Source organism: Buteo buteo, chromosome 5 (assembly GCF_964188355.1).
Source record: "Buteo buteo chromosome 5, bButBut1.hap1.1, whole genome shotgun sequence".
Taxonomy (NCBI): Eukaryota; Metazoa; Chordata; class Aves; order Accipitriformes; family Accipitridae; genus Buteo; species Buteo buteo.
The window spans coordinates 767,518-788,776 of NC_134175.1; the positions used below are offsets into that span (position 1 = coordinate 767,518).

A 21,259-nucleotide genomic window follows, 5' to 3' on the forward strand; every position below is an offset into this window, starting at 1 on the left:
GCGCCGGCGGGGAGCGCCGCGCCTCGCGTCCGCTCTCTCGTCCGCCGCCGCCACGCCCGGCCGTGCGGGGTGAGAGGTCGGGAAGATGGCGGCGGCCTTGGGGGAGGAGGTGCCGGACAACGAGGACTACTACTCGCTGCTCAACGTGCGGCGGGAGGTGGGCCTGGCGGCGGCGGAGGGCTGCGGGCGGCGGGGCTGGGCGGTGGGGCAGGGCGGAGCGGCGGGGCCCGGCGGGCCGTGTGACCCCGGTGCCCGCCTGGGCGGGCCGGGCCGGGCCGCGCCGGGGCCCGGCGGGCGGGAGCGGCGCTGGACCAGCCGCTGCCCCGGGAGCAGGAGTTCAGAAATCCGAAGCGGGATGGCGGGGCGGGAGAGCGGCGGGTGAGGCGGAGGTGGGTTGCGGTGAATGCTTCCGATTTGACTCTTCCCGGGGCAGAGGGTAGCTCGGCCCCGAGCCTCAGCCCCGCGGGTCCGTGGGACTCGTGTTGCTTGTCTCTTTGGCTGCCTGTTCGTTCTGCTTTTAACCAGGGCTGTGCGGACTTCCCAAACGTTTCCAAGTTGAAAATCATACGTGTGTTGCAGGGCATCTCACTTAGCAAAGAAGGAGGATCAATACTCCCCAGTTTCATTTTTAAGAGTAGATGGGTATTAGTTGGTGCAGTTTTGTTATGCTAGAACAGTTTGGAACATAATGGGAGGTAGCCTTTCTTATAGTAATAATTAGGCAAATCGCCAAAGATCAGAGTGTATAAACTGTGCTATAGCTTGTTTCGTCAAGTGTAATAGCAATATATCTATATATACTCTCTATATGTTCATACATATATCTATAAAGACTTAACCGTTCAAACACATCGGCCTAGAGGTTAACGATTTGGACTGAAGAAGGCTTTTGCTGAACTACTACTACTACTGCATATAATAGGAGTTCAGGACTTGGAAGCAATTCAGTCTGATAGCTTGGAAAAAATTATCTTTGGAGCTAATGTCGGTACTTGCGGCCTCAGTGACAGCCTCCTGTGTCTCATTTGTGGACATGTTCCACATTTCTGAAGGAAAAATGTGTAACAGTAAGTCTGTTTGCAGAATTCCTGAATGCCATGCAGCAAAGTGTGCTCTTTTTAGAAAAACTTCTGTGCAACTCAAGCCTGAGTCTTGTTAAAAGCCGGTGGGCCATACTTGTAGATCACTCAACAGCTTTTGTAATTCATCCTCCCAAATGTCAGCTGTGTGCAGTTGTAGAGGTTAATGGAAAGACGTAGGAACCGCACAGGGGTTACAACTGCTTGGGAGATAAACAGCGAAGGCTTAATAGTTAACTTAGCTAGGCTTTCAGCTCTGTGCTGGAGACCAGCAAATTCAGGTTTGGTACAGCAGGGAGCTGGAAACCAAGTTAAAATGGTCTTCGAGGGAGTAATTCCAACTGAGAGTAGTAGTTGCTTTCTTAATTACCCCTTGCTAATTAAATTCAGTAGTACTATCCTGCGTAGCAGTGCAATGCAGTGACTCACATTTTTGTGTGCTGAGCCAACTTCGTGTGATGTGGTAGCTGAGCTTAAAATAATAGTTAACCACTGACCTTTGCAGCCCCGATGAGGAGAGTAAGCCTGCCGAGCCGTGATTTTCGTGCGTGTATGTATATAAATGTTTAATCTTTTACAGATTTCAATCCAGTAAAAAAGTGGTGACATGTTTGAGACGTTAAATGAAGCCATTTAAACCCCAAGTAGGGAGATGGGATGCCTTTTAATTTTGCCTGGAATTTTGGTAATAAAGATGTAACTTACGTATGATTATTACTGACTTATGTATTTCATTGCAATTTGAAATGATGTCAGTATTTCTTTAGCGGTTTCTAAGAGGCTATTGCTCATGAAATATTGAGCTAATGACCCGAGCTATTCAATGATGATGAAAGGCCCAATCTAACATTTTATTGAACATGGCATTTATGAAAAATGAAACTGCTCATTTCTATTATATAATCAATAGCACATTAAACCATTTATCATTAATTTGATTAAAGAATGCCATTTTAGACCTATATGTTCCCCTGCCTTCTCAGTCGAGTTTAATTTCGATGTCCGAGAAAGCACAAGGTGGTAAAAAGAAAAAAAGCTAATCTGTAGCTACATTTACTGTCTTGGGGCCAGCAGATTTGGCAGGTCCCATTTTGCTCTATCACTTAGAAACATGAAATAGTACACACGTGCAGAGAAAACATTTATTCTAAGCCGTCCTCAAAATTGAATGGATTTCTAGCTTTGGTACACAAATGAATGCGTTTCTCTGATGAAAACCCAGACTCTCCTTACCACAACTTGGAAAAAAGATGTTACTCTAAGAAACAAACTGTTAGGGCCTTTGTTTCCACGGTGAAAGCTTGGAAACTGTGAAAGCTTCAACCACTGAAGAGTGTTAAGAGTAAATGGAATTTGTGTCTTTAAATTCCATTATCGAAAGTCATTTTCTGGATGCCCCCTTCTCGCTTGCCTGCGTTATATTCCTGTCTATCGTAACCCCTGGCTGTAATAAAAGGGATGGCATTTGCTTGAAGGAGGCCAGCAAGTACCCGTCATGTTGTTTCGGTTATTTTACTCTGCATATTTCTCCTGGTGCAGACAAGTGGCTTCCTGCACCCTGGGAATTGAGTCTTGCCTGGACAGTTTTGTAACTGGCTGGTTGGTAGCTCTGTGCAGCTGCATGCACTACCTGTGCCTTTCAGGGAAGTTCTGGCTGGTTTTGGCAACTGCGCTTCTAAGCAGGTGTTAACCAGCTGCCAAGGCATAGACGGCTGCTGCAATATAAGGACTGTTGCAGGAGCGAGATAAGACAGGGGAAGTTACCAGGAGTCTCTAGAGTCAAAAAATAACATTGCTGTGAGGTTGTCTCCTGAGAGGTGGTAATGGAAGGAGTGGGGGTTTTATTCCATCAATTCTGAGAGCACCATCTGAAATCCCTTTCCTGAAATCCCTGTCTTTGGAATGAGGCCAGGTGCCGTCTGAAATTCCAGAGTGGTTGTGGTAAAGAACAGGGCTTTTTGTTTTTTCTTGATGCGTTTAGTGACATGCTGTTCTTCTGGTTACCCATCTGCTGCAGGTGAGTGTGTTTCTGCGGGAAGATGATGTGTCTTCCTTTCGTACAGCACAACAGAGAGCCCTTGCTGTATAGGAAGGGAGGTGCTAGAGAGCATGGCGGTGTAGGGGTGGATGTAAAACTGTAAGTTTACGTTTCTTAGCTTTACTGCTGTGGAAAGTCAGTGCTTTTGGATAGTTATAGTATCTACTTGAGGGTTTAAGCTGAAATATGAGTAGAATTTGATGTACATCTCTGGATTTAAGTGGTTTTATCCTGAGGTGACTATTTCTTTTGCTTTTCTGCATTTAATTGAGGAGACATTAGTTGTGTAATAACAATAATGTATGAACACAGATTGCTTGGGCGTTTGGGGGGGGGGGGTTAACTTATCTTTTTACACCTAGGTATACACTGATGAGCTGTTGCTGTCACTTGTTGCACTATAAATAGTGTGGGAAATACTGGTGTGCATAATTGAACATTTTATTAACTTACGTAATGAAACAAAAGTCCATTATTGATTTTGTGTAAGTAAGAGTAGTGTAATACGATAGCTGATGGACTTCTCTTTTAGGGCTGATCTTGAGAATGGTCTTTTTTAAATAGCATTGGTTGTACTTTAATTCATTTTTACTGCTGTTCACAGGCCTCTCAGGAAGAGCTAAAAGCTGCCTACCGCCGACTGTGTATGCTCTACCATCCAGACAAGCACAGAGACCCAGAGCTCAAAACGCAAGCTGAGCGGCTCTTTAACCTTGTTCACCAAGCTTATGAAGGTCAGTGGAAGTCTGAAGTTTGCAGAAACTGTTTTCGGTGGTTGTCTAGAAGGAGGGCTGTGTCTTCGTGCTTTTTGAAAAGTATATATATTGTTACAAAGTAATAATTAAACTTCCTTAGCGATGCTTTGTTTCCTGATTCTGTCCTGTAAATCAGAGGAGCAATGCAGTATAAATTCTTCAATGAACGAAATGTGGAGTCTCCGTCTTATTTCCTGCGTGTCATAAATAATCTTTTCACCACTTCCCTTACTTCTGAAAAGACTCTCCCATAAGAGACTGAGGACTGAAAAGCTTCAAACAGAAAGACAATTTTATATTTTACTTTTGAACTGATACATCCTGAGTTTCTGTTCTCTATCAACTGGTTGCAGTCTCCATTGTTTTTCAGCAAGTTCTTCCATATGCTAAGACTGAGACAAGGACAGTAATTTCATCCAGGGATGCCAAAGCCCTTTAAAAATATTCTGAATTAAGCTGACATTTACTTAAATCCTGGTGTCACCATAGGTAATAAGTAGTGTAACTGAGGCACAAGGAAGTGATTCGTTAGAATTAGCTTGCAGCATTTTGCAAGTGTGGTAAGAGGCACCTGGAATGCAAGTGTATTAGAGGCTGGTAGGACTCCGCTGCATTAAAAAAACTGGTGCACCAAATGAGATGCTCTGTCCTGTAGCCTAAAGAGAAACTAAAGCAAAATGATGAATAAATATTCCTCTATTAAACCTCAAAGATGAACTAAATTTTTTTTTTCTTTTACTGTCATGTTTTCCGAATGATAAGCATTTGTTTCTTCCAGTTGGGCTTGAACATGGGTAAAGTCTTTTACGTTGTCCCTAGCTAGGCGTTAGGACATACGGAAGCTTTTGCTGGGGAGAACAGTGAAGGTCTTACATTGACGACATAGGGAATAAAAACTCAGGATGCTTCAATAATTTCATTTTAATGCGGTGAGTAGGTCTTACATTAGAGTCAGCTTTCCCTTTGAATTCTGTGTCTCTGCTTGGCTCTGTGTTGCAATGTATATGTAAACGGCTGTTCGTTTAGTACTAAATGTAAGCATAATACTTTACAAGCAAAAGTTTTGACATCTTGAAAATAAGCCACCCCGCCTCCTGCCTATTTTCTCCCCCTTCTCTTCCATCTCCTAATATCACACAAGAAAAGAGTTATTTTTTCAGAATTTATAAAAAATAGTATCTGCCTGTGACATTTAGCAAGTTCAATAATCTTCAAGTAGTTCAGATCAAACCTCAATTACTAGTATAAGCCTCTTTTTGTCTTAATATACACACCCAGCTCCCTGAAGACTCATCAGTTCCTCCACAGTCAAAAGACATGCATGATGATGATGATGAAGCTGATCTTGGAACCCTGTGGGAAAAATACGGATGATTTTTTAATTTTTTTGTTTTTTTTAAGGAAGGGTGTGGTATGAGAGATTATGCATTTAAATATGCCTTACATTTTGGAGAGTATTCTTAATTCTGTGTGCAGTCGTTTTCCAAACTAACTGTTCTACAGTCTCCTGGTTTATTTTATTTTCTCCATTGCATTGTGTGACTTTTGGGGAGATTCAGATTCTGCATGCATTTTTGGAATTACCCTGTAGTTGATGTTGGCAAGGCAGGAACTGCCTCATGGAAATTGCTTTGTTGGTGCTTGGCATGTCCCATATGTTTGGACTGAGTGGGAAAAGATCAGTGGACAGGGATGGTAAGGAAGATCGAACACAGGGCGTGAAGCACCAAAGAGCTTTGAAAGCTAGACAGAGGTAGGTGTCATTCCTCCTCAGACAGTTTCCAGGGACTGCTATTGCTGAATGGCTAATAATCCTAATAATGCCATTAATTGTTAGAGGGCTTATGTCACCCTTCAGTCAAAGAAAGCAATATTAAAAAATCCTGCTGCATATTCAGTTAGTCTGCATGTCTCTTTTGTGTTCTTTTCACTTTTTGATTTTAGAAGTAAGGAAAAAGAAAAAGGAATTTGCTGGGGGGAAAAGTGAGTGTGTCCTGTTAATGTAGCATGTGAAAAGGTTAAAGGGAGTTAATGTAAAAATTGGATGCAACTGTAGAACAACGTGTTTCCAGGATCTGTGCTTGAATTCCAAATAACACTAGTGTGTTGGTCTGAAATTTGAGGAGAAGACCAAAAACTGAGTTCTCTCCTCTTTTGATTTTAACTTGCAGTGCTTAGTGATCCACAGACCAGAGCCATCTATGACATATATGGGAGGAGAGGACTGGAAATGGAAGGATGGGAGGTGAGAGAAATTTAGCACCTTACGGCCAGTGGAATTGACTAAACCCACCTTTATCTGACATTCTTGTTATATCGAGCTGCACTGACACCTTGATGGTAATAAATGCCTGTTTGTTTGAAGGCATCCCTGTTTAGTTATTTCTGCCTCTCTCCATCTCTGCTGAAACACCATGATGGATTTTCAAAGAATACTTAGGTTTTTCACTTGACAAGAGAACAATAAACCTGACATTCAGAGTTCCCTAATAGGATATTACCGTGACAGGCAACATCTTTGTCTGAGAAAAATGCGTCGTTATTGTCCATCTAGTCTCATCTTTTTCATCTGAAACTTTTTTCCCAGCGTCAGCTAGCCTCTGAGTTTGAAATTACTTTTTCTTTCTGGGCTCTTTGGGGTTGTTTGGTTTTGTTTGGTTGGTTTTTATGGGCTTTGAAAGAGAACTTTTCCATTTGTGGCTTTCCTGTTGTTAAGTCCCCTTGCTAGCCTCTGCCAGTCTTAGTTGATTGCACTACGCTGCTTGCTGCAGAATATATTGTATTGGGTCAGGCCAGTACAGAGGTCAAATTTGGAGTTAGTAGCAAGACATGGGGAGCAGTGGCAGGGTGTAACAGACGTTTTTGAGCTGCCTGTGGCAGACTTGATCTTATTTTGAAAAGCTGAATCCATACCTAGAGCCATACCTGCTTAAAACCTTCATTCCCTGAGCCACGTAAGGGAAAAAGACATGAATCGGTGTAGCCTAAAATCACAAAACTCTCACTTAATCAGTTTACCTCAGGCCAGAAGCTTTCAGTTGTTTTCATTTTTTTCTCTACCCCTAGTACAGAAGTTAATGGATAGCTGTTGGTAACGGTTGTGCTGCAGTATCTTGTACTTGTGGTTTGAAAGCTATTTGCCCTGGTTTTGTCAAGGAAATAGAAATAACAAGACCATTTTCCCTCCTGTCAAAGCATGGGGTTTTCTCTTGTGCCTGCCATTTGATCTGGCCCGAGTGTTTGCTTCCAAACTCTGAGTTCAGAGTTTCCAGGGTGGCTTACAGCAGCATCAGGGACAGCATGTTAGAGCGTACCAGGTCAGTGGACCTCCGTCCCATCAGCAATGCAATACCCTGAATACCTCTTTCTGGTAATCTTCTGTTCTTAATTTCTTTTTGAGCAGGTTGTGGAAAGGAAGAGAACTCCAGCTGAAATCAGGGAAGAATTTGAGCGTTTGCAGAGAGAGAGGGAAGAGAGAAGACTGCAACAGCGAACTAATCCAAAGGTAGGCAAAGACTTCATCCTAGGGTCAAGGGTGAATCTGTAAATTATTACGAATATGCAGGGTGTGATTAGCCTGGATGAGGGGCTATAGTAAATAGCCCCTTAGGTATCTACACTTAGTGAGTTACTTTTCCTGTTTTGAATATTCAGTTTCTCTGGGCAATGTAGGGAAAACAGCTAATTTTTTTAACAGTAATCCTCTATTGAAAGTTCCTTTTCTTTATTTCGTTGAAACATGTAGGAGCAAAATACCTGTTTCAGCAATTTCAAGAAAACAGACCTAACACTGAAATGTTTATGATTTCTTTCCAAGTATTCCAAATACAATGAAACTCCCTGCAGTTACCTGATGAGTTTCCCTTTGACACTGCTGTAGTGTCGCAACAATGCAGGGAGATATTCAAACGCAGCTTTGAAGCCAATGAAAAATGCAAGGCAGCTACCAAACCAGCTGGGTAGCAGAACCCTTCTGGCTGCAGCACAGTGAGCAAAACCAACCTGAACAGGATTGGGGTCTTGCCAGTTTCACAGTTAGTGCCTGTACTAGGAAAGCTTGATTGCACTCTCAGGATGAGAATCATTGAGTATTCCATTCGCATCTCTCAGTCTGTTTGAGCAGCCATAAACTGACACTAAATGACCCACCTCGCAGCTGAATCTTGGCTGTTCAGAGATGATCAAGAATACCGTGTTGAGAATGATGTTCTCATGGTAGCATTGGGATGGCAGGGAGAGGTGGAAATGACGATCAGCCGCTGCTTCCTCTGTCACCTGCTGCGACTGGAATACTCCAATAGTTTAGAATGCTAACGGCTTTGCTGGCTCTTGGCTTGATAAGTATGCTAGGCAAACCCCGGTTTTGTCAGGATTGTCACGGACTGAGGTTTCAAAGCTTGTTGAATCACAAAAATCTTGGTTCTCATGCAGTGAATGACATTATCCAAGGGCTGCATCTACACTGGCCAAATGTATTCATACTTTAGTTTACCTGTATCTATATTTTTCTCGGGGTTTTTTGCTTAAACTATCAGAAACCATTTTGTACCTATTTTTTGAAAAGTGTTAGAAATCCGTTTATTCTATGCAGTATGGAAGTGGTCCGTGGTGGAGGAGCCTTAATTTTACTCTGTCTACCCGAAGGTAACCGTACAGATATTTATGTAGACCAATTTTGTTCATCTTGAAAAAATAAACTGTAATGAGACATCAATTTTTGTTTTATTTATAAATGCTTCTATCCTTGGTGGAAAACTGGGTATCCCCAGAGCTCTCACTGCAGGCTTGCATTCAATGCAGATTCTGCATCCTGAAGCATGGGTGGCTGTACTCTTCTGATGGCTTTGAAAGAGGAGGTCTCCTGTGTTGTTGTGTTCACGCATGGACCTCTAAAGTGTTGCAGCATAACTTGCGTAACCTGAGAAACAAACTACCAGTTGATTAACTACTATTACTGTTGTTTTTGAAGGTTGATGGTATTTTCATGGGCAGCAGTTTAAAATCACAATGTTTTCTGATTGGACAGAAGAGTACGGTAATGCTTAGGACTGTATCAGAAAAATGTCCATCCGAGAAGACCTGTAATGTTTTGAGATATTCAACTTGGCACAGACTTTGGATCTGTGCTGGTCTTAGCAAAGCAAAGGACTAATACAGATCACCAGGCTGTTGTGGATAGTGCACAGATACTGAGACCTTGTTTGTACTGGAAGGGTAAATAAGCATAAGGTGTTACATGAATAACTGCTGACAACATTATTGCAGGCAGGAAGGGATTCCTGGATGCCACTAAAGGGGCAAGTCGAACTGTCTCTGCTGGAGATGAGGGTGATTGGGGTCAGAAGGGTATTCTGAGAGAGGGTGATGTTTATCTCCACCTCATGATTCTCTGTGACTTCAGGAATTTGACATTTTGTCTGGGCGCCTCGCTGTGGCTGTGAGCCGTAAAAAGTGGAGCTGCATTGTAAGCCTCAGCCTCTGTGTCCTGTGATAAAATTAGCCATCTGGGTGTTTACAGCAATTGCTGATTGGCAGCCTATAGAAATGTCTCTCCAGGCAGTGTTCCTGTGGAATTAGGTAGCGCAGCTGTGATCATTTCATACACGAACGCAAGTTATTTTAAAATTTCCAACATTTTGTCAGTTCTATAAAACGGTTCCAGCAAAATAAAGCATTTTCACCAGAAATGTTGAGCAATAACCAGATGTAGGCAATTTGGCAGGTTTCGAATTGAGTCTATTATTTGCTTTTAGAGCTTTGTTCCTGCTTTCAAAGATGTGCAGAAGGGTTGAAAAGTTCATTACTTGATTTGAGAAGAACCGCTTCCTGTTAGGAGAAATTAAATCCCATTATTTTCCTGCTGCGGAAGGTCAGCGTCTAAGAGATGCAGGTCCCTCAAGGCTTAGTCTGGCACAGCTTCCATATGTCACCTTCCAGAAGGTAAATCCCTAAGAAAAGAGGCAAGGAGGGAGTATATTCTTCTCTGGCACACCTCTTAATTCCAGCAGTAAAGTCTGTTTCGTATTCTCAGGATGGCAAATAAAGGTGATTTTAAAAGAGGATACCAGGTATCAACTCTGATGGTTCTGTAGTGTCGTTCCCCAGCTTCCCGTCCTGCTGAGCTGGTGTGCTTTGCAGCACGTCGTGTGCGTGCACCGCTGACTCCTGAGCAGAGCTTTACAGCTTTTTCCCTGCTGCTCTTTCTTTGGGGAGGGCTTTTTCATTTCCAATGGTCTGAGCAGGTGGCTGATGGGGAGTTGCGAGCAGCAGCGGTCCCCTCTCTATTATCCGGTGGCATAGGGGGTGCTGTCGTTCTCTGGGAATATTTTTAACTTTACCATCTGCTGCTTTTCCTGTGCTTGCGCCCGAGCCAGTTTCCTGGCCAGGATCTATAGACCTCTGAGGGTGACTTCACCTGCTCAGCGGGAGGTGAAATGTCTGCACGGAGTCCACCGCTCGCTTCAGCAAAAGGCAGCTGAATAGAAGATGTGCGGAGGAGGCAGAGAGGGAGTGGAGACGCTCCTTTCCTCTGAATGGGTCTTGTGGATTTTCATGGATAGGTTCAGGTGTTTACCTTTTTTCATTGGGAAGGATATTTGCTCTGAAATTCATAGGTGTGAAAAAGGAAATCATAAGATTTTGAGTATGACTGAAAGAAAGGAGGTGCAATGAATTTCAGGAATGTGTGTGGACCTTGATCCATCTTTACAAAGGGTACAAGCATTGCAGTATGAGTAAACGTAGTATAGTAAGGTGTTTTTCAGTGTTTGGGTTTTTTTAGTGCAAATTCTTGAGAAAGATTTACTGCTGCTTATATTCCAGTCTGAGTTGAAAACACACAATTTTCTGTCTTTTTGCCATTCAAATTCAGCATGCTTACTACTCGGCATGCTATCCCTTGTTTAAAAATGTTTAACTTGGAATTTAAGGTTGCAGTCTGGCAAAGGTTCTGCACTGAATGTGGCGCTCCACATGGAAAGCCTTTCTTTCCATCCTGCCTCTGTTAGGAAAGATCTTGGGTTTTACGCTTCCTTGAGTTGAAGAGCATCAGGGAAAAATTAAAATAGTTCTCTCTTTTGTTAAAATAAACACTCACCTGTATCGAGACATGTTCGGGTGGCCACTCTGGAGTGCATTTGCTGGAATTTCATTGAGTGGAGTTGGCACTTTCTGTTTCTCTTGGGCTGTTGTACTCCGTGTCTTTCCAGAGGGCTGGAGAGCAGCACAGGGCTGTGCTGCTTCCTAGGCGGTTGGCGGTTTTGCCTTGCTTCGCTCTTAATTTGGCCTCGTTTCAAGGCACAGCACAGCGTAGGAGTGGGCTGAAACTGAAGACGCTGTAGCGTCTGGAGAGCAGATCCCTTGAAGGTGACTTTGCAGATGGTTCCTGAAAAGTAGTCTTCTGCATAAAGGGCAGGAGCTCGTCCTTGGTGCTGCCACAAAGAGAACGATGAGCGTAATTGCTTTGAAATTTGCCAGCCTGCCAAGAGTAATCTGTAAACAGTTGGGCCACAGCCCCTGTTCCAGAGTTCTCCTGGAAATAATCACACCTTCCTGTGTTAAAATATTTATCCAATTTTTGCCGTGCAAGGAATCAGAAAATAAACATGGAGAAGAGGTCGGGAATCTCCACAGCAAATAAATAGTTGGGAGCCAAACCAGAAAGAAGTTTTGAGTCCTGTCAGACTCTGCAATTCTTCTTATATTTATGGTTCAGCATTTGATTAGAGTGGAGTGAGCAAAGAAAAATGCTCACTCAGGTTGAAATAAGAACTTATTCCATCCACACTTGGACTCTGTGTGAGTGGGTTTTGTACCTACGCAGCTATTGAGTTTCTTTATACAAATTGCTTGGGGTTCGTTCTGTGCTTCTGCACAGAGGGTTGTTTTTTTTATTGCAACTGGTACATTTTATATGAGCTGGAATGCTGTTTAATAGGTCTATAGGGAAGGTTTCCAAAGCCTCTTGAAGTTATATGACCCAGACAAGGATCTAATCGTGCCCTTTTCAAATAAACCCACTCTTGCAGTTAGTCTGAGTGAGCACAGCAGCAGGTAGCCAGACTATTTAGCTGTGGCCTAGTTTTTTGTAGGAATAAGCTTTCTTTCGTCTGAGAAAGGAAATATTTACCACTTCCTAAAAGTCTCCCTTTGTCAAGCTTTTCTTCTGATTACAAGATATAAACTAGGAAAAAGAAAACTAAATTTTTGACTAACGAGGTCAATTGCAAGCGAATGATGGCAGCTCAAAACTAAATTGTTTCAGATAACTCAAAGAAGAAAGCATTTAGAGGATTTCTGGCCAAGTTCCATGGAAGAAAATCAATTTCTAAAATATATTATTTCAACTTTAAAATACTGACAGTGCAGAGTCAGTTGTGGGGGAAGAAGAAACCTGCTGTGTGAAAGTGTTCTACCTACTTCTGTAATGTGTCACAATAGAACTACCTACTAGTATTACAAGTTGCAATCCTGCTGACAAATTGTCTTTTATCAAGTTTATTTATGATTTATATTGCTGTTTTAGAATATTGTGATCATTAATTTTTGTTTGTCTTGAATGTGTAAGAAATGCATTTTAAAGTGGAAAAGGTAATAGCAGAACAAGAAAAAAACGCAAAAAAATTTAAACATGTACAAGGACTGTTTAGCCATTTGGCCTCTATATGTTGGATGTTTGTTAATGCTAAGTACTTGTTTCACTTGTCATTCCTTAGGGAACAATTAGTGTTGGAATAGATGCCACTGACCTCTTTGATCGTTACGACGAAGAATACGAAGATGTGCCTGGGAGCAGCTTTCCCCAGATTGAGATAAACAAAATGCACATATCCCAGTCCATTGAGGTAAGGAGGGCAGACACTGCTGCTGGTGTGGAGCAGGGCCTGAGCTAATGAGGCACTACTGTGCAAAGCAACGGGAAATGAAACACTGCTCAGGGGGTTCTCATCTTGATTTATGGAAGGATGCGATTACCAGTCTGGGTGGGAAGAGGAAGGTCAGTTCCAGCAGGACTGCGTGTTGACTGTACAGCGTGCATTTGCATGACTCGTTTGTAGGCTACAGTGCTCCTGCCGGCTAGCACAGAGGCTCAGTCAAGATTGAAAATGGGTATCTACTTCTCACTGAACATGGAGTGTTTAGTGTATGAAAATGAATGGTGCCCAGTTTTGAGGATGTGGGGTAAGGAAAAGAAAAAGGAGCGTTTCCTCTGTTCCAGAGAGGTGACGAAATTTAGTCTGCTAGTGACATTAGAAGGGTTTGCAGCTCAGGGTCAGGACTTTAAGGTGGTACATTAAAGGTGTCACAAATGTCTGGTACTGTAAGAATTATCTCCCTTTTTGCCATACTTGATCTTTGACTACAAAATTTAGAGCAAGTGTGGCCATGTCTGGTTTAAAGACCTGGGCTCAGTGGATGACAAGGAGTCACTGGAGAGTTACCTTTTTCTCTGCGCTTTCACTCACTGCAGTCGTGATTATGTCCTTGCAGAATAAGCACTAAATGTGTGAATTGGGATCAGACTAATTGGTAACAATATATTCATTTTTCAGGCACCACTGACTGCCACGGACACAGCAATACTGTCTGGTAACCTTTCCACCCAGAATGGAAATGGAGGTGGATCGATTAATGTTGCTCTGAGACGAGTGACATCTGCCAAGGGATGGGGAGAGGTAAGAGTACTAAGTGTTATGCGTTTTTATATCCAGTCTATTTCAGGCTGATTGGATTAGTTACCTAGTGTTTATTTTCTTTAGGGAACTTTAGTTCTGTTTTATCTCTCATTTTCTATGTTCTGTAGAATGTAGAAAAGGAATTCTCAAAGGAATTTGAGAAAAAGGGAAGGCCAAACTTTGTTTTTTCTTAATTTTTTCCCCTTTCCATTTGACCATGCATTTTTGGACTTCACTTGTGCTGACAGAATTGTTACCTGTTGTCTCCAGCCTTCCTAATTTCACTGTCTGAAGGTTCTCAAGTGCCTTCCGGTGCTGTGAGCATGCACCTTAGGGCAGCATGATAGTTTGCCTTCGCTTCAAAAACTGCTTTGCTCACAAGGGAAGAAGTTATGGGGGAAAACAGTTTGACTCCCAGGAAGATCTGATCTAAGGAGCTGGAAGGTCCCACGCTACCACCTGCAAGCTGTGCCTCGCTAGACCGGTGGCTTTGTTTGAGATGCTCATGGCATCGCTGCTACGGCTGGCAGGCAGCTTGCTTTCTGCGCCTTCCTTTTTGCACACTGTCTTCTGCTAACCTGTTTCTTCAGCTTGTGAGAAATGGAATTTTTCCCTCTTGTTTGAGAATTCATAGATTGGAGGCATTTGATTTGCATTAGAATTTCATAATATTGGTAATACAGGAGCTTGTGGATATTGTCGTGAGTCAGTTGACTAAAAAAGTCTTAAAAAAAACCCGTGCAATAAACTTACTTGGGAGATGCAGATGTAGTAGGAACTGCTTTTGCAGGTTTTGTCATGAAAAGTGTCAGGTCTAAGAACTGCTTCCGTTAGTGAGACTGAACAGCATCAAATAAACATTGAATAGCAGCCCTGGAAGTCACCCAGACTTGTGAGTGAAGCAGCAGGCATGTTTTGCAGGTGCTGAGATGGTGCAGCAGCAGAAGTGCTGACAACATTACTGTGAGGCTGTCCTGTGAAGGACTCTTACCCTCAGAGGGCAGCAGCCATGCCTTGCTGTTTGCTGTTGTGAGGCTGCAATGGAGGCGTTTTCTCCATTTTCACTGGAGCAACCAGAGCAGGTGCTAGTAGTAGTAGCTTGTAGCGCTATGGAACTGGCTTTGTTTTACTCATGAGGACCCTACTCAGTCAGACACCTCTTATTCTGAATGCAAAGCTAGCAGAAAAGAATGGATGCTGAAATACATGGTAAATGTTACTCACGTGTAAAATGTCTGTGACATAAATGACACTTGTGAAGTACTTGGTCACTGTTGTAAAAGATGTTTTCTTCTAACAATTTGGCATTATGCATTTCAACAGTTGGAGTTTGGAGCAGGAGACCTTCAGGGACCTCTCTTCGGTCTGAAGATATTCCGTAATCTTACACCAAGATGGTAAATATTAGAAAAATGGTCTAATGGTTAATATTCCACGCTAAGGAACTAAATGGGTTGAATTCTTTTCCATGTTGATTCTGTATTTGTTTTCTGTCCTACAATATATGGTATTTCTTCCTCAGACTTAAGGTTGTGCTTTAGTATTGATCAAAATGCTTGTACTCTTTTTGTGTGTTGCTGTCCTCCATTTTGATACCTCCAGTTTAAGGAAGGTCTGTGTTCCACATCCTTAGATTTTGTACTTGATCTTGTCATGAATTCATGATACCTGAGGCATGGTCTCACAATCAGAGCCACAGAAGTTTGCTCTGGGAGCAGAACAAAAAAATTGGGGAGCTCTTCTGGGGCTTCCATGTGTGAGCCGAAGTTTCTGACAGGAATAGAGGAGATGATACGTCATATTTTTAGGGAAATGATGCCAAATTTGCCACTAGTGTGGTGTCTGTTTACAAATGAACAGAGGTCTCAAGTTGCAAAGGAGAGTACAAGGTAAGGGCTGTGATTGTAGACACATGCTAGAGCATTGTAGGTACCAGTGTAGACTTCCTTCTTTTTATATTTTCTAATTTAGTAATGCCATTCCTCAGAGCTTATACAGGGATCTTGTTCTGCATAGAGTCCTTTATTGCTGGTTTTTGGAGCTGATGCTTGAGGATTATTAAATAGCAGGGCTGCTATCTTCTAGCAGCCAAGTGTGCTGCCTTTACAGAAGAGCAGGACTTTATCTGCCTAGGGCGAGAAGGGTAAAGGCTGAAAGGTAGCCTGCTGCGTTGGCTGCAGTGTTGCGGCACAGACCAATAAATTAGGGCATGAGCTTGCTCTTCTGGGTGGTGCTGTGGTCAGTACGGTCTAAATTAGTTTTGAGTTTTTCCTGAAACCCTCAGGCGTTGTGCTCTTTGCAGGATATTCTCTGCATATTCAGCAAGGCTCTTGGGCAAGAAGGAATTTGAGGCCATCTGGGAGCCTGTGTTTTATCACTGATGGGGCTTTCCTTATTTCTCCTAGTTTCATCACTACAAACTGTGCCCTGCAGTTTTCGTCGCGTGGGATCCGCCCAGGCCTCACCACGGTTCTAGCCCGCAACCTCGACAAGAACACAATGGGGTACTTACAGTGGCGGTGGGGCATCCAGTCAGCCATGAACACTAGTATTGTCCGGGATACAAAGACCAGCCATTTCACTGTGGCGTTACAGGTGAGAGTCCTGTTGCTGTACGCAGGGAACAGTGATACCACCCTGTGGGAGAAAAGTGCCTCAGCTTTTCTGCTCTAGCAGTATTTTCGCTTGGGACTAGAGGATAACGGAGCAGTTGGTACTGTCTCGTATGAATATGTAACGTAGGTAACCAGCTGCATTTGGCAGAACGCAACACTTTGCACCCAACATCATCATCTCTAATGTGGATCAGCTCAGATTAGGGTCAGGATGCACAACACAGACTGCAGAGGTTGCAGGCTGTGGCGTGTAAGTGGCAAGCATTGCTATGTTTTCTGTGCTACTTAAAGGATAAGAAAGGAAATTTGAGGGAGCATTCAGTGGTGGCAGAGGGTATGTTTTCATACATTTGTGCCTCTTGTATTTCAGCTGGGAATCCCCCATTCTTTCATGATGGTCAGTTATCAGCATAAGTTTCAGGATGAGGATCAAACACGAGTGAAAGGCTCTCTCAAGTAAGTGTGCAAGAGGAAATTCACATTGCTCACAGCCTGAAGAATCTGTCCTGTCCTGCTGTTGTAGGCCTCCAGGTTCCACACAAATCAAATGCTTCTGTGGTCTTTGGGAATCTGCTCTTCATTAATTAAATCTGGTAAATGCTGAAGTGAATGTCTTGAAGGCTTAGCTCTGTGTGCCTCTTCAGATAAGTGGAACTTAAAATATTTGTGTGTGGTATCTCTGTATCATCACCAATAAGAAAGCCAGAAGTTCTTGTAGTCTGTTTACTACTTTACAAGCTGAAAAGGCTAATTTCATCTTGTAGATACACAGTGAACCTTCCAGTAGCCAACATTTGCTGCAGAGAGGTGTATTTCCATGCTTTACTTGTTGGGGAATTACAGGATTCAGTAAAGAGAAATTCAGGAGTCTTCTCTGTCTTAGCAGTTTTTGGTTCTCTCGTTCTAGGGCGGGTTTCTTTGGGACCATAGTGGAGTACGGAGCAGAGAGGAAGATTTCCAGACACAGCATTTTAGGAGCCACCGTCAGTGTTGGTGTTCCCCAAGGAGTGTCTTTGAAAATCAAGTCAGTTCAAGATTACAACTCTAGATTTCAGAGGCTGACCATAACCTGCATAATTCTATTTCCAGTATTCAGGTGGGAAGGTCCCAATCTTAGGGTAATACAGGTATATTGATATATCACTATGAAAGGTTGCAGCTGCCCTCACCTCTAATATAAGTGGTGCCCATCGGAAGCAATGTGTGCCTTCTGCTGGTGTTACGCTGAGCCTGAGCCACCTCTTTCAGGACTAGTGTGTGTGCGTGCATCAAAATATTCTGAAAATACAGCTTAAAGTAAGGTTTGGAGCATTATGGTAAGTGGATGGAAGATTCCTGAAGATATTATCGATAGAAATGTATTTAATTGCATTCCATTTTTAAAACACTGTACGCAAGTATATACTTGAATTAGTGAATTATCATTAACTAATCTAGGTGATTATACTATTAATAAAATGCAGTTCACAAAGAGGGGCAGAACTCCCTTAAGGGTTCATATACTGTAGTGCATTTTTAATTGGTGCCAGCAGAGGGCGAGCCAGGATGCATAAACTGTAAAGAAGCCCTCTGTCCCAAGAAAACTAAAGTTTTCTAAAATAAATATTATTGTAAGTGTCAGAAAAATATTAATGTACTCCTCCCCTGAAGGCACATGCCGGTGTTGTGCACATAGACCTTTTCTCTAGGCGTTTTCTTTTCTTTTTATGATGATGGTAGTCCCTTTCCCTGGTGAAATTAATGACCAAATAAATTCTCCTAAGATTAAAAAAACACTTTAGAATGGTCAGGTACTACCCCAAGAGAAGTCTGCTACGTAAAAGCCTGGCTATGGGTGGTGTCAGCTGTCTGTCTCACTGTTGTCTTGTTTCAGTTTATCAGATTTTCACCTTTTTGAGCTCATCATTCATTTCTCCTTTGGTTCAGCAGTTCTTCAGCAGCATACCCTGCTGCTAAGTGTACTTAATCAAGCACATTAAACTCTGCATTTCCTCTTACCTGTCACTCTGTTCTTTTTTGTTCCAGGTTGAATAGGGCTAGCCAGACCTACTTCTTCCCTGTCCACCTAACAGATCAGCTGCTTCCCAGTGCTGTATTCTATGCCACTGTGGGACCTCTAGTTATCTACTTCGCCATGCATAGGCTAATCATCAAACCCTACCTCAGGGCACAAAAGGAGAGGTAAGCTCGCAAGACTGTGTTTTAAATTCAGAGCTGGGAAGTCCCATGCAAGTGCTTCTGGGAGCCTGGTGCAAAGGCTGGAATATCCAGCTGAGGCACTGTGGTTCACTACATCATCAATACTACTGAGTTCTGGAAGCCTACAAAAATATCTTGAAAGGTGGGCAACAACCTTAAAACTGAGCTCATTTGTGTCAGGTTGTGGGCCAGTTGTAATTGGGGTGGGTAAGTAGACATCTGCCACTTTGTGGCTGCATCCCATCCACTGTGTAGACCTGATGTGATGTTGACTTCCTTACGCCAGAGAGCTGGAGAAGCAAAGGGAGAATACAGCCAGCGACATCCTTCAGAAGAAGCAGGAGGCTGAAGCTGCGGTGAGTTTTTCCTGTAACTAATCCTTCTTGGTTAGAGGAAGCTGTTTTCACTCCGGGCTTTTCCCTTTTGGACACAGTGTCTGACAGGGCTTGACTTTTGCTCTGCCCCTTGTGTTGTGACAGGTTCGGTTAATGCAAGAGTCTGTCCGGAGGATAATTGAAGCGGAGGAAGCCAGAATGGGTAAAGATTACAACACCATTTACTTGTTCCATAAATTTGGAGAGAGGAGGGAACAATACAAATGCTGGGTGGTACAGGGGGGAAAAATGCAAGGTATTGTTTCTTCATTTCCACTCCTAATGAAGCACAGCATAATTGCTGTTGCACACATAATGGGGAAGTTCCGTTGCGCTTTGGCTTACGGTGCCTGAGTGTAGTAGGGATCCGCTGAATATTCTCTTGGGACAAGCTGTGAGGTGGGTCAACAGGCTGAAGACAGTTGTCTGGATTCAATTCTCCACAAGAGAGAGGTGTGTGTATAAATACGTGCAAAAGTTATAGTCTGAAGTTTAGGTTTCACTGGTCTCTAGCTTACACAGTTTGCTCCTGGATCATAACGGAAATCTGATTTCTGATGTTTGCTAGCAATTTCCAAGCAAATGTTTCAAAGTGACCTGACATCCACTTGAACTGCCGTGTCAGCGTGGGGTTGAAGTCACGTCATTCTGTCCTAGTGCTGAAGATTGCTAACAAACACGCAAGTAGAAATGTTCTTCTGTCTTGAGAAGCATGGGTCCAGGCAAGGAGAGTTTAAATGTCATTGAAAGCAAGAGAAAATGCCGGGATGGTCTTTTCATCAGTGTCTGCCTAGCTGTCGGTGGGAAGCCTTTCATCACATCTCTGATTTCATGTGAAATGCAGGTTTGATTGTAGTCAACGCCTGGTATGGGAAGTTTGTTAATGACAACAGCAGGAAGAATGAGAAGGTGAAAGTAATAGATGTGACTGTGCCCCTGCAGTGCTTGGTGAAAGACTCTAAACTCATCCTTACAGAGGCATCCAAGGTACGTAGCTGTTCTGTCAAAGCCCAGACTCAAGGGCTCCAATGTGTGACTCAGAGTTTCAACTGAACCGTATGCTGTCCTGCCAGGGGATTTCTCCAGTGTGCTTGAAGCTAGTGACTCTAGATCAATTTACAGTGTTATGAATGTCCAGGAACTTCTGTTTCTCTGGGCATTTCCAGTGCCAAAGAAACAGCATCTCCATATCTGCAGCGTGGGACAGTGTCTGTTACAGACTCTGGGGCTGTACACCAGAAACTTCCCAAACCCCTGATTTTCTTTTTTCTGCCATTAGAACTTGTGGAGGCGATTCCTTAGCTTGTTGTCTCATCTCATTGGCAACAAAACTCCCTTTTTTTTAATGACTCCTCACTCTGGCAGTAATAAATGGTCTGGGTCAGTTGAAGAGCTGTGAAAGTCCACTCCCTGATGCTCAGTCTGTCCTTCTCTGGTTCAAGGCTGGGCTGCCGGGTTTCTACGACCCCTGTGTGGGTGAGGAGAAAAGTTTGAAAGTGCTTTATCAGTTCCGAGGAGTTCTGCACCAAGTGATGTCAGCTGACAATGAGGCCCTTAGGATACCAAAGCAATGTAAGTAGCAAGGACCACCCTGCTTCTTCCTTCAGGAACCAGTAAAGGACTGCTTCAGCTCTGTGTGGCAAAGTGCACAGAACTGGGGTTCTGGGGTTCAGAACTGGGGTTACTGAAATGGGCTGACCATGATAGACCTCTGGAGTATGACCTAAAAGAGCTCAGCAGCACCACTGCAGCTGTTTTTACCAACTAACCTTATATATCTAACTGGAATTAGAAGCAAAGGCCTCCTGCAGCTGCCAGTGTCCCTGCCAGGCAATTCACAGCATCGGATTGCCCTTTGAGGACTGAATTGAATGTATGAAGGCAAGTTGGAGGCCTGAACCAGATTTCTTCCTCATCCCCATTTATCTATCTGCCAAAATATTTTCCCTGCCAGAATAATTTTGTGAAACTGGTATCTGCTAGTGACAACATTTACCGGTACCCCTGTAGTTCTGGGGAGTTGGCTAAAGGGCACAAACCTCGTGTTTACTCTAGACCAGCTCCCTAGCCCAATTTAAGAAGCACAAGAAGCACATCCAACTTACAAAGCTTCCGTAAGTATGTTGGAGGTGTATATGAATCGTGTTTAATTAGCAGCCAGAAATGTTGCGGTCTGTCCCTGGTACGGTGGCAAGTTCAAGCTAGGATGTGTCTTGTCCAACAGAAATGGCATGTGTCTATTTAATTGTTCTTATCCGACAGCTCACAGAATCGATGCAGATGGCTAACGTGGTGAGAGCGTGCGTGTCCATTACAGTACCTGGGTCAACGGAAACTACAAAACCTTCCCCCGGATGCTACAAGTTTGAACAGAGACATTTTTATTTTTACTATCCATATAGCAGGTGGTGTCCTACCAGTTATGTTAGGAGACAAAATGAGAGAACCTGCTTCTACAGGTGGCTCCAAGGCAATACTTCTCTGAATTGTGGCTGAGTAACCAATAAAGCAACGTGACTCTGAAT

General features: G+C 43.2%; 1 protein-coding gene and 1 long non-coding RNA gene across 3 annotated transcripts; one reads left to right on the top strand and one right to left on the bottom strand.

Moving 5' to 3' along the window:
• Positions 1-28: 28 nt before the first annotated feature.
• On the top strand, positions 29-21,258 carry DNAJC11 (DnaJ heat shock protein family (Hsp40) member C11). Of its 2 annotated transcripts, XM_075027080.1 has the most exons (16): positions 29-157; positions 3,722-3,851; positions 6,044-6,117; positions 7,276-7,377; positions 12,587-12,715; positions 13,424-13,546; positions 14,870-14,943; positions 15,952-16,141; positions 16,532-16,617; positions 17,069-17,185; positions 18,187-18,342; positions 18,647-18,716; positions 18,840-18,897; positions 19,579-19,721; positions 20,177-20,306; positions 20,997-21,258. In XM_075027080.1, exons 1-16 carry the CDS (start codon positions 86-88, stop codon positions 21,020-21,022), a joined length of 1,680 nt encoding a protein of 559 aa, XP_074883181.1. In that variant the 5' UTR covers positions 29-85; the 3' UTR covers positions 21,023-21,258. The 2 variants fall into 2 exon arrangements, with proteins under 2 accessions (XP_074883181.1, XP_074883182.1); XM_075027081.1 differs by lacking the exon at positions 6,044-6,117 and having other exon boundaries at positions 59-157.
• On the bottom strand, positions 3,715-15,916 carry LOC142030777 (uncharacterized). Its single transcript, XR_012650292.1, has 4 exons — positions 14,771-15,916; positions 10,969-11,302; positions 5,147-5,225; positions 3,715-3,997 (listed from the first exon to the last, which is right to left on the bottom strand). It is a non-coding gene; the product is annotated as an uncharacterized LOC142030777 (long non-coding RNA).
• Position 21,259: the final 1 nt, after the last annotated feature.